This window comes from Aythya marila, assembly GCF_965140915.1.
Source record: "Aythya marila genome assembly, chromosome: 2".
NCBI classification, from domain to species: Eukaryota; Metazoa; Chordata; class Aves; order Anseriformes; family Anatidae; genus Aythya; species Aythya marila.
The window spans coordinates 38,785,465-38,798,594 of record NC_139043.1 but is presented as its reverse complement, the minus strand read 5'-3'; the positions used below and the strand labels follow the sequence as shown (position 1 = coordinate 38,798,594).

General features: G+C 33.0%; 1 protein-coding gene across 1 annotated transcript in view; it reads right to left on the bottom strand.

The window, feature by feature from the left end:
• The window catches only part of KCNH8 (potassium voltage-gated channel subfamily H member 8), a gene marked incomplete at both ends in the record, with an annotated part of 180,771 nt that overhangs the window by 114,177 nt on the left and 53,464 nt on the right, over positions 1 to 13,130 (bottom strand). The window contains one exon of the mRNA XM_082753902.1: positions 5,597 to 5,830. Within this exon, the coding sequence (XP_082610028.1) occupies positions 5,597 to 5,830 (234 nt within the window). The remainder of the gene's footprint in view (positions 1 to 5,596; positions 5,831 to 13,130) is intronic.

Sequence of the window (13,130 nt, the reverse complement as noted above, 5' to 3'; positions counted from 1 at the left end):
GCGGAGAAAAGAAGCTTAAATGTTTCCTGTTCTATAAAAATAGAAGAAAATAAGGACATGCCTTTAGTCTACACACAGGTATATTGCTTTTTAAAAAATAACTTCCTCAATAATACTGAGATATCCTAACACTTTACTATTGAGCTATACGAAAGGGAAGAAAAATAAACAAAAAAGAAATAATGCTTTAATTGCAGTTAGCTATTACCATCAGATTCATTTTTCAGCATTTTTTGCTCTTTCAGTTTCCCCCTACTCCTTCTGTATTTTGTACTATAATTTAGATAATGTGAGCAAATCAGCTACGAATGATTTTAACTTTCTTGTTAGGCCACATTTTTAAGGTAAAACAGCAGTGAGGTCAGATTTCTATGAACTCTCCTGCCAAACTTGTCAAGAAAGTTCCTGTACATTAGTAACTAGACGTAGCTAGAAAATTGATGGTTTTGTATGGAAAGTTTTAATTTTCTCTAATTGGAAAATTCTAATAAATGTCTCTCCTGTAGCTGCCAGGCTTAACATTTCCCAGAGCAATTCAAGGGTTGCTAAAGCAGGGAGTTAGTTCATATTAAAAATGTACCATACAACTCCTATGCTTCAAAGTGCTACAGGATATTTCCAGAGAACCATTAAAATAGATCTTTAAACTTCTTGATGGAAAAAAAGGGATACCAGTTCTGCAAAGACCAAAATACTTTTTTTTTTTTTTTTTTTTGTGTATGTGTGTCTGTGTGTGTGTAAAAAGAAGAGCTTTAAGAAATCCTTATTTTCTTTAAATATAATTATTTTTACTTAAACTTCTTTAATACTTATTATAATTTTTAATAAAAAAATAAAATCATCTTAAAAGAAAAGATGTAATTCCTTGACTGCAAAAAATGTATGGAGTCTTTGATCTTCTTTAGCCACATTATTCAAGTGCATCCATAATAGATGCTATAAGCAATGTTTCATGGCCTGAGGTTTATTTCATTTGCCTGTTTTTCAACTCCTATTCTACCCATCTGATATAATATTCTGGTGTTATATAATTATAGGTCCTTATATATTAATATATTATATTAATAATACTTCCAGATAAAGGTACAGATTTTTTGAAACACTAGTGAGTAGAGATGAATACTGTGGTTTAATCACACTGACTCTTGGAATTAGAGAATTGAGAAAATAGCTGTTTCATGTCTTCTTGACTTTAGAAGTTATTTACAAAACCTTTAAGGTAGGGAAAACTGCAAGGCAGATGCATAATACTTACCTCAGAAAGTGCTTAAATTAGTTTACAGGTAGAAGATGTCATATTGTCCCATGAGTATCTGTGATTAAGCCAACTCTATATGCAGTCAAGTCCTAAGGCAACCCGTAAAGGTGGCCCCAGCAACACCTACCTGTCCATTAGTCTTACAGAAGGGATTTTCAAATTCCTGCCAATTGTGGAAATGGCAGCTGGGAGGTGGTGAGAGGAGGACATGGACACAATGGATGCCATACTGAAGCCTCTCACAAATCCTTAAATCAAAAGTAAACTTTTCTGGTTACACAGTATTTTACACAGGTTACACCTTCACAGGAAGAGACCAATTTCCTTTCCATGAAAGAAAGTTGTAGCACTACTAAAGACCATACAAGTGTGTGTGCAAGAACAAACAAGATCAAACCTTTTTTTTTAAAGACTACAAACTGACTTTTGAGACACGGAAAATAAGACTGATGGGGTCATAAGGGAACTAAGGTATGACCTTCTCAGTGATTGAAGATGGAGAGCTTATGCTGGACTAAGTCAGTGATTATAAGGCTTATTGTAGCATCCTCTTAGGCTGCAACAGAAAAGGAAAAAATCCAATCAGCTCCTTGTTTATACTTCAGTTTGGTGGATCATGAAGACCTTATTTAACTATATGTACTTATTGCTGATAATTTCTTTCAGTGGTCTGACAGGGATTGTTCAGAAGGGATTGTTCAAACATAGTTCTTTAGTGAAGTGTTCATCTGCTATCAGACTACTCTAAAAAAGGAGATCCCTGGAGTGAGTTCTTCCCTCACAAGTCACTTGAATTCAAAAAAGGTTATTTTGCATTTCTGTTATCATAATTGACAACTTAATTTGTCACAGATGTTTTGAAGAAAGTGTAGAAATAGCAAGAGAAAAAAATTAAAAAGCAACTCCTAAAATACTTCATTTTAAAACTTTCTGAAGAAAGCAAGTCATACATTTCCTTGTTTTTTTAATAGTTACTTTTTTCTTTTCTTTTTGTCTGCAAAAAGCACTATAACTCTAATAATTAAATAAATAAAATAAATTAAAAACTGTCTAAGGAACTGAAATAAATACTAAAACTATGTTGAAAAATATGTTTGTAATGGGATTTCCAAAGACATCTCTCTGAAGCTGCTGTATCTGCTGCAACACTTCTTATACTGTTCTGAACTAACATGGCAGAAATGGGAAGGTACAAACATCTTATGCTATTGTGAAGATTTGTTAGAAAGACAAAAGGAGAACACATGTACTTCTATTCATTCTAAGAAGATTGCTTTCTAGTTAGGTGAGAGTACAAGAGGTGAGGATAACCCTTCTATTATGATCCAAAAGCAAATGACCAAAACAATAAATTTCTTTGTTTCTTACCACAGAGAATTAATCCATATCCTCTACCCAACTCCTTGCATGTTGGTTTTTCTCACTGCAATGAGTGTCAGCTCACATCAGTCTGGAATTCCTATGAAATTGTATGTACTATGGTGGAGTTGCTTTAGTTACAGCAATCACTCCTTTACTGAAGAGTTCCTGAGAAAAATTGCTATTAGAATTTCTAGTTAAATAACTGTGAAAGGCCCTATACCTAAACATCCAAATTCAGATCAAAACTAGTTAAGGGCTTTAAGTCCCAAACTTGAATCAGAACTTGTGTAGAATTAATAGTTTAATTTAATGATAAAAACCAGATCAGTTTTAAATTGAGTTTAAATAAAAGTCATAATATTGAAAAATGTGGTTATTAAAAAATAATTAAAAATCAACACATATTAGTTTTGGAAGTTTGAATTTCTTTCCCACACAAGGAGATACACATAGGAAGAAAAAAAAAAAAAAAAAAAAAAAAGAAAAAAGGAAAGAAAACAACAACAATGACAAAAAAAACACAACATGTTATGTTCAATTACAGATTTCTAGCCTCTGAGTTTTAGATCAAATCCAGGATAGAAAAAAAAATAAAATAAAAATCCTAATGTTTATAAAGTAGTTATTTAAAATATTATTTTATGGAGTATTCTGAGGGATGTTTCGGTCAATTCTGTAATTCTATGAGCTCAGAATTATCCCTGAAGCTGAACTTCTGTGCCTGAAGTTATCCCTGAAAGTATTTATTTTGTCTTGTAGCTAGGCCTACAGAGTAAGTCTATACTCCTGAATGCTGGACTAAAGCCAGAAACCTTACCAAATGATACCCTAAAGTCATAACAGGAGACTGAAATATTACACTATAAAAACCAAACCTTACTAGTTACCTGTCTCTCACTGATCTCTGTTCCTGGGGTTCCTATACACTAACCCCTTTAGTAGGTATTTTCAGTGTCAGGTAAGCCTCAAGGTAGCCATACATTCATTCTGAGGTCATTAGTCCTAAAGTTCTTGTCTAAAAATATTGTTAAAACATTTGTCTGTAACACAGACTCCTTTTTTTCCTCCCTCCCTTTTTTTTTTTTTTTTTTCCCTGCCAATGTTGAATAACAACTGCTTCATTGGTTCATTTTTTCTTCTGATAAAAACTCTCAAAACATTTAGCTAAAATGGGTGATTTACCAAATTCAATGTCTGCACTATGAAGCTCTGTTGAAAACCTAACAAACAAACAAAAAAACAAGACTATTTTTTAAGATAAATTTTGCTTTTATTCAAAAATAGTCTCATGTTATTTTAATACCTATTCATTTTGCTTCACAATGGTACAGAAATGCATGAAAATGAAAAATACAACAGACAGTCAAGGAAATTTATTCATACTCAGAAAAAGTCTTGGAATGGCTTCCATTCCAATTATACACAGGAATGCAAGTAGAATAGATTGGGGGAATTCTTTTATCCTAAACAATTTCTCTTTTCCTATGTTTCATAAACTTATTTGCCAAGCAAATTGATCTACAATTTCCTTTACCTGAATTAGTCCTACTTATTGAAGGTTTGAAGCACCCCTCATACTGCAAAGGAATCACAATTTAACCTGCAGGACTAAGCCAGTGAAATGAATATGTTAGCTTTACTTCTTTCATTTGCATATATTGAAATCTCTTCCTGCTATGCCCAGTCATCATTCTACAATACTGGTCAAATGCAGCCCTTATGTTTCTGTAAGATAATTTTTCCCTACATTCAGACATGATTTACAGAGGAGAAACTAGTTTTATTGAAAAACTTTCCTGAAAAATAAGCTAATGAATTCAAGGAAATATGGGAGTCTCTTTAAAAAGCAGTCATGAACACAAAACAGCTAAACAGCAACTTTTGTATTAAACACATTTTTTTTTTGTCATTAAACACCTATTACTTTTAGAAAATAACTTGTAAAAGTATTTAATATAGTAGTAACAACATTTTGGGAGGAAATATTTCATTACCAAGGACATAAATAGAATCTATGGAGAAACTATATGGCTTAAACATATGTCTTCAAATTCTAGCCTTATAATAAAACATAAGGTGATGCTCAACCTGTGGATCCATTAAAAATCATGGATTGTTAAATATATGACAAGGCTCCTATAGCACTGTTGTGGTTGCAGTTCTATTAGAATCTTATACATAGGGTCACCCTTGGCTAGTGGTACAGTTCAAAGATCACATGAATAATAGCACTTAAACACTTATGGAATAGGTGCACTGAAAGAGACTGATATAATGAAACAAGATGATGAGTGTGTGTCATGGGTTGCTTTCTTCCATGGCTCACTCACTTTTACTATGCAAGAGTCCTTATAAATGACCTGCAATAGGAGTGAAAGCTTTGGCAATGCAACCCAAAATTTACTTAAGTCTATGGAGTTGCTTAATGCTCAGAATGTTTTATGTGACAATACATTCTTTAATGTAAACTCAATGTAGAGTACTTATCTATATTTGAAAGTCATTATTATTGAGTTTATATAGAGTGGCTGCGGAGAATGAGCCACTTGGATCATTCAAAACAGTAAGCGTTTTACTGATTGGACTGCAAATTTAATATACCCACTGCCTACCTTAATTTTTTATTTTAATTTTCATCAATACGGGGTCAGGGCATCAGTATAAGAAAAAAAAAGATGTAGTGTCATACTAAGTGCTGATATCACAGTGCCTCACAATGCAGCTTAGGATCCTGAATTTCTCCTTCTATAGTTTTATAACTTGCCAGACAGCTAATACAAAATCAGAAATACTAATATAAACATAGTTTCAATGTGCATCCAAACGTATCCGAATCTGTTCTTCTAGGTCTGACTATAGACATAGAAAATAATTAAGCGGAAAACAAACTATGTATTATACAGGTTAATGCTAAGTTTCATTCTTTGGGACTAACAGAAAATAGGAAACAAACAAACAAACAAACAGAAAGCTTACCGTTTTTCTTATAGAACATGATTTCTCCTTTGAATTCTATCTTTTCCTCCAATGATTTCTCAATCTGAAGAATCATCTGCTCGTTTGTTTCAGCACCAAGTAAAAATTTACAGCTGCAGCTCTTCTGCATGACTTCAGTTCTTGCAAATCCAGCAAGCTCACAGAAGCCATCTGAGCAGTAAACAATAGGGAATCCCTTAGCCACCTGAGCATTTGCAAGGATGAAGTTACTATCTGTAAAGGAACGCAGAAGTAAAACATGAATTACACACTCAATTCTATGTCATTTGGCTTAATTCTTCCTTTATCTTTGTCAGAAAGCACAACTGGGCATATATTTACACAGCCCCAACTGCCTGCAACAAGGCTGCAACTTCTGTTTTTAGACCATTAGTAAGAATGGTCTAACAGATCACAGAACACTCTCATTTAATGATTCCTCATGTGCCATCTTGCCTTATTACATCTTCAAGCAATAATTTACTACACCTGCCTCCAAGATGGCACATCCAAAGAACACTTGAGCAAGGACTGGTGATGAACATGGAAGCTTTGGAAAAGTTTCAGAGATGCTACTTTACGCTTCCACTTAAATTCCTCTCCAGTCTGTAGGATAAAGATCACTTAAACTAATTTCTTTTATATATTTTTTCTACTTAAAAGTAGAGTTGAGGGACATTCTGTGGTGATGTGAAATCTTTTGTCCTTTATTCCCCCACCAGACTTTATTTTTATTACCTTTTTTTTTTTTTTTTTTTTTTTTTTTGGTGAGGAGGAAATTATTTTATTCAAAAGCACTGCCATCTGTTTTCCAGAGCCTCACCACGCTTTTTGCATATGTGACAGGCAGATAAGAGTCACAATTCTTTTACTACTTAATGCATTTTAGAATTTTAAAGTGTACGTGAAATGCAATCAACATCTTATAAATTTAAGAAAGGTGTTTTGAAATGGACATCAATCAGCAATAAATGAGGTTGTAATTTGTCTTTAAGCATATTTTGCAGCTGTATGGTTTGTTTCCATGCCTTGTGGAAGTGTCTTCGAAGGTTTTGTACTTTAGACTCTCATCCACATCTACAGATGTAGCAATATATGGTCTTTTTCAACTGTCACAGAGACACTTTCCAGATAATATATGAAGTTCACAAACATTTTTTTCCCGTTTCCTTATCTTCAAGTGAAAAAAAAAAAAAATGTTATGTGAGGAATGTGTTCAAACTCTTCATACTTCACATCGAGAAAGACTATTTCTTTGTCTACTGTTTACTAAGGAATGTATACCTTACAGCTTGCTGTCAGGAGCAGTCTTGTCCCAAGACAGATCTTTCTCACATTTCAGACCTATATGCATGTGGATTCTTCTGTGTATTAAGAAAAATACGAAACTAATTTAACTAAGCATCTCCTGATAAATATACATATATTTAAAGAGAAAAATTGAACTATTTTAATTAAAATTAAATCAGGTTGCTATGCCTAATTTCCATACAGGGATATATTACTCATGATTGGAGAGGGGATGGACTGAATGTACTTAGTAAAACTGAGTAAAATTAAGTGTGATTCAGACTTAACTGTCACAAGAATTTTAAATCAATGAAATTCCATCAACTTCATCTACTTTATTTACCCAAGGAATAAAATACTATGGCTTGTATTGTTCCTTATTTTTAATACAATGTTGAGTGTTGTTTATTTTTTTTTTTAAGTTTTATTTGCTCATGAAGCTGCACTTCAATTACTCCCTTTTTGCCCAAATCTAATTAAAGTATTTAAATAAATGATTGTTAAATTAAAACAATTGTTAAATGATTGTTAAATTAAAACAGATGCTTCCCTTTTACCAACTATGTACTTTAAAAATGCATTCAGTGCAGTGCTTGGTTTTGCTTGTCATTTTTATTTGCTAGAGAATAAGTATCATTACCATTCATACACTGACATGCTGCTTCCCCGTCAACAAAAAACTAAATCATTGCCAAAAGAATAGAAATCATACGCTTCCACTGCAGCTTAATGATGGTATTACAGTATTACCTGCAAAATTGTACATCCCAAATGTATTTATAACTATCAAATTAATGTAATCCTGAGTTTCTTATTGTTTAAGATATAATTATGCATCACAAAGCCATTTTTAAAATTTATTTTATTATTATTCTAATTGTGAACTGCAAAAAGCAGGATATAGGACACCAAAAGGACAGAAAGGATTTGGAGGATGCTCTCTAAGTTTAGGAGTGTTTGAGTATCATTATGAACAGGAGTACAGTGGACCTCACTAAGAATATCATTTTATGAAAAATATTAGATGGCCAAATTCTGCTGTCATTTACATCAAAATAAACCCAGAATACTTTATGCTACCTTATCATTCACAGCAGAAAATAATTTACTTCTAAAAGACCAATCTGGTGTTGGCTAGAATAACAGACAATAATCCCTATAACATCAGTGGATGTCTGATAAATCTTGTCTTGTAAGTCTAATTATCTTACACTTTTTTAATAATGACAATAAAGAATCAGCTTCAGGAAGACACAATCAGGATTACGTTTTTTGTTTTTCTTGAGGTTGAAATTCAAGTCAGATAATTAATGATACAGCTGTAATCCCAAACTAGTAGACTAAAAGAAACATTATAGCACTTATTGAGGCAACATCTTTTTGTCCAATAATCATCTGTATTTCACTGAATTCTTAAGTAATGTTTCTTAAGGGATAATTAACTTTAGATTATTATACAAAATAGATTTGAGAAATTTTATCTTAAAATATTCTGGTTCAAAGTTTAATTCCTTTTCATAATCTGGAATCTTTAATGTCACTTGTTATTTGTAATGAACAAAAAGCACCATAACATATTCAAAACAAACAAACAAACAAAAGATACAACCCAACCTAAGCAATGAGGGTGAAAGGTTTAAGGCCATTTAAGGCTCAGTGCAAACACAAAACAAACACAAACACAAAACAAAAAACATTTAGTTCAATGTTCTTCAGAGACAGCTAGATATTAAAATTCAGAGTAAGAAGAATGATATTTTATTTAGAATAATTTATTATAAATCTATAATTCTTTATAGACTTGAAGTAAGAATTTAGGCTTATCTTTTACCAGTAGACCAGTTGCAATGACAAATAGAAACCTATTAGTGTTTGTATTTTGATATAAATTCATCTGTAGATTGCAACAGTTATATAAAAAAAAATAAAAATCAATTCCATATTTATTTTTCAGCACATCAACATGAATATTAAGTTATTTCATTCAGGTTGATTGGACTTAATGATCAGTGGACATACTGGCAGTACTTTTAAATTTATTTTTTTAGATAAGAAAACACACCAAAACTAAATTCAAGTTATATTCAGAAAGATGTAATTTAGAGTCTATTGGACTGTTTAAGAGTACAGGGCATCTGCAGGAACAGACTAGAATTTCTGCCAATCTGCAGGCAGCCAAATAATAAATTTTGACAAAACCAAAAGTAGCACTCTTCAACTCAGAATTTGTCAAGTGCTCTAACTTTGGGCAAAATAAATCAAATATTCAAGTCATATATTTAAATATTACCTTTAAATAAAAATACTCGGTTGCATATTCAAGTTTGCATATGATGCACAGAGACTGCTTTTTAAAAGCATTTCTGTTAAAGATGAGATAATAAGACTTGACACCAAAAAAACACAACATTCACTAAAGTTTTCCTTTAACAGCAAGACAGCGACCACTGAAAAGAAGCTGGACATACCCCTTTGTCTGCCACACTTAATGTATTTATAAACATTGATAAGATCTCAGTCTTCTTTTCTCCAGGCTGAACAGACCCAGGTCTCTCAGTTTTTCCTCATAGGGGAGATGCTCCAGGCCCTGTATCATCTTAGTGGCCCTCTGCTGGACTCTTTCCAGGAGACACCTGTGTTTTTTTTACTGGGGAGCCCAGAACTGGACACAGTACTCCAGGTGAGGCCTGACCAGGGCAGAGTACAGGGGGACGATCTCCTCCCTTGACCTGCTGGCCATGCTCCTTTTAATGCACCCCAGGATCCTATTGGCTGTCTTGGCCATGAGGGCACACTGCTGGCTCATGGCCAGATCAAATTATTTTTTCACATCAAAGTTTGAAGGAAGAATGTTAGGAGCTAGCATGTCTGCATTTGCTTTGGAAGTAGGACAGACTGAAGTAGGTAGGACATTGATCAAAAAAAGACTCACGTGGTTTCAAGAAACCTCCATCAGACACACAGAGTAAACCCAGAGACAATTAAACAATGCTATCTCCACCTCCAATCACAGGCATACCCAGAGTTGCCTTGTTTCAGTGATTATTCTGATACTCAAAAATTATAACCTAAGAAACAGAACAAATTTATATAATGCATCATACAATCCAGACAGAATGACAGTGTTTTAGAATTGAGATAATTAAAGGAAAAGGTTATGCAATTTTTGGCTTCATAATTAACGCACACGATTTATGTGACTGTAATGACACTATATTACATTTAAACTCAGCACTCCCTTGATAAATCTTACTGTCATCTTATTTAGAAAAAAAAAAAAAAAAAAAGACAAAAGGGTTTTTGCCTTAATAGAGTAGCTGTGTCTGCTATAAATCTGATCACTGTCCTTCTCCAGTTCTTGTAACTGTTTTTTTTTTTTTTTTTTTATTGAAAGTCCAGATCGCTTCTTCAAATCATCCTCTTTAGGAGTGGAGAACATCTATCTTACTTCTGCAACTGAGAACAGCCAACCGCCATTCCAATTTAAATATCAAAAAAAAAAAAAAAAAAGAATTAAAAAGGAAGGAAAAGTGACAAAAAAATAAAATTCCCTATCAATGCAGGGAATTGCATGCATAAACAAGCGAATCACATAACCACTCTATAGAATGGAGAACAGTCCATAATTATTCTGGATGAAAAGAGTTGCTACATGTAAGTTTGATTCCATGGTTCCTCCACAGGCAACCTCGCCCCATTCTCATACTGCTACAGAGAACTTGATCACATTAAGAGTTAAGTGTACTTCAGTGATTAAAACAGCATATGAAAACATTTAGCTTTATGTCAGAAAATTTAAATGTGAGTTTTATTAGAGTTCAAGCTCATTTACCAGCTGTGCTTTGAATCTAGCCGAAGCCAAAATGGTTTCATACTACATACATTTTCAAATATCGGAGTTTCTCTTGAAAATCTCACTGAAGTTACCTGTGTCACTAATGTGAGGTTAAGATTTATCTAGATCTAGATAAGTCAGAACAAAGTTATTTGTTTATAATGTTACATCTTTCCACTTTTCACTAGAAATAAAATAAATAAAAGCATATTCCAATGAATCTACAGGAGTAAAGGATAGAAATATTGTATAATAAACTATATGCATGGAGTGATGAACAAGGAACCCATCACAGTAAGCTGTATAATTGATTTAATTGGCCATGTCACTTCAAATAAAAGATGACATTACAAGGATTCATAAAATTGGGTAACATTTAGAAATTCAGAGTAAAAAAAAATATTTTGAAGTACCTAGTTCTATGAATTCAGATCAAGGATGAGCTGCCATAGCTCCCATTTAAACTGCATAGAAAAAAAAAATTCCCATTATGTAGAAAAGTTTTGAATTCAGCATCTGAGAAAACTTTCACTTTGCATTTACAATCATTTTTAAGTCTGACAGTGAACATGCTTCACTATATACAATATTCTGTAGCTACAGAAAGAGTTAATCTGTAATACAGTACAACACAGAGACATTCAGATAAAATGAGCTTTAGGATGTCAAAACATCTTCTAGTCTTGTTGATACACACAGATCGCAAGCCATTTAAGATATTCAGTGCTTAACAATCTCAAATCTAGTCTTCAGTATCATTACTGCATTAGGTCAATACTAGATTAATGTCTGCAGCTGTTTTCATGAACCAAAGAAAATACCTATTCCTGAGACAACGTAGACCAAAGAGCAAGAAGGACCATGGAGGAAAACCAACTAACAAACAACCAAAAAATAAAGCCAAAGGGAACTGAATCTCCCCAAAGTCCTCATGCTGAGTTGGGGTACTGGACTCCTAGACAGAGAGGAAAAATAATAAAAATAAATAATTTGCTCCTCCAATAGAAATCTCTCTATGTGCTTCTATTTTCACTTCTTTTCTAATTTATTTTTCATTTGCATCAACATGAAATGTAAGGCATAAGGATTGGGAAATACTTTGTTCTACACCTGCAGCAACTCTGTTACTGCTACCTTTTCACAGAGCACATTTCAAACAAAAAAAAATGGTGCAATTGCAATAGATGAACAATTAGGAGAGGAACAATTAGCAGAGATGACTTTGAAGTTCTTCAGAATTAAACTCCACTAGAAGCAGATGTTTATATCTTTTTCTGAGAAGGAAATAGTAACTAGTTTAAGTCTCTTTTCACATTTTTTTTTTTTTTTCTTCCCCTCACCCCCCCAGGATTTACTTGGTATTACACTTTTATATTACACATACACTATGTGTAATAACAATCTAAATCCAACAAGCACTGGATTTAAAACTGAATCAGGGTTGCAATGAAATATTTCTTTTCCCACTCTTAAGCTGTGAGGTACATGTCATAAATGTACTAAGCTTCCTCTGGCAAAAATGGTGCATACTATATCACTGTGCCTCAACTATAAAAAATGATCCATCCTTAGAATAGACCCAGTCCCAGGTCTGAGTTTAAAGTGAAGGAAAAAGGGACAACAGTCATCCTTTCTCAGCACCACCTGCTTAGTGTAGTTGTTGCTGTCAACAGAGGTCAACTCAGCATCCTCAGTATCACTATAACAGATGCATTTTTTTGGCCCTGTAGATAGTGTTAACACAAAATTTTTGTATACAATTTTCATTTCCTGTTACATTTCTTTACATTCCTGTTACTGTTACATTCTCTGAATAAGAAGAATGCATCATTTAATGTAAGCACTTAACTATCCTGAAGTTTTACTCAAAGCAGCTCAGAGATGCTTTTCATGGATGCTGTCTGATACACATAATTTCTGTGGTGTTCACAATCACTTTAAAAATTTTTTATAAAACCCATAAAAATCTCATGCCAGCTTGTGATTTTTACTGTACTGAATTCATTCTATTCTTATTTTACTAAAATAGTAAGGTAGCAAAAGAGTACCAGGGCTCTATGGCTAAAAATGACCACTTGGAGACTTTGCAGTTTATATACTCCTCTCTCACTCCCTAAAATTTAGAAAAATCTTGAGTTAATTTTAAAGGTGTGAGGAAGCAGGCTTCCATGTGCTTATTCCAGTGACATAAGTTATCAGTAAGATAACTGCAAGAATTTCTTCATGCAGTGTTCTTAGAAAAGCAATGGGAATCTAAAATTATGCTGTGGAAAAAATAAAAAAAATAAAAAATCAAAGAATGTTCTTCTGGCAAATTGACATAAATTATGTCAAAATGGAATTCAGAAATTGATAAACAGTGTCCAGGGAATGTAATTTCCAGAAAACATAGAATTTTATACTAGGCTA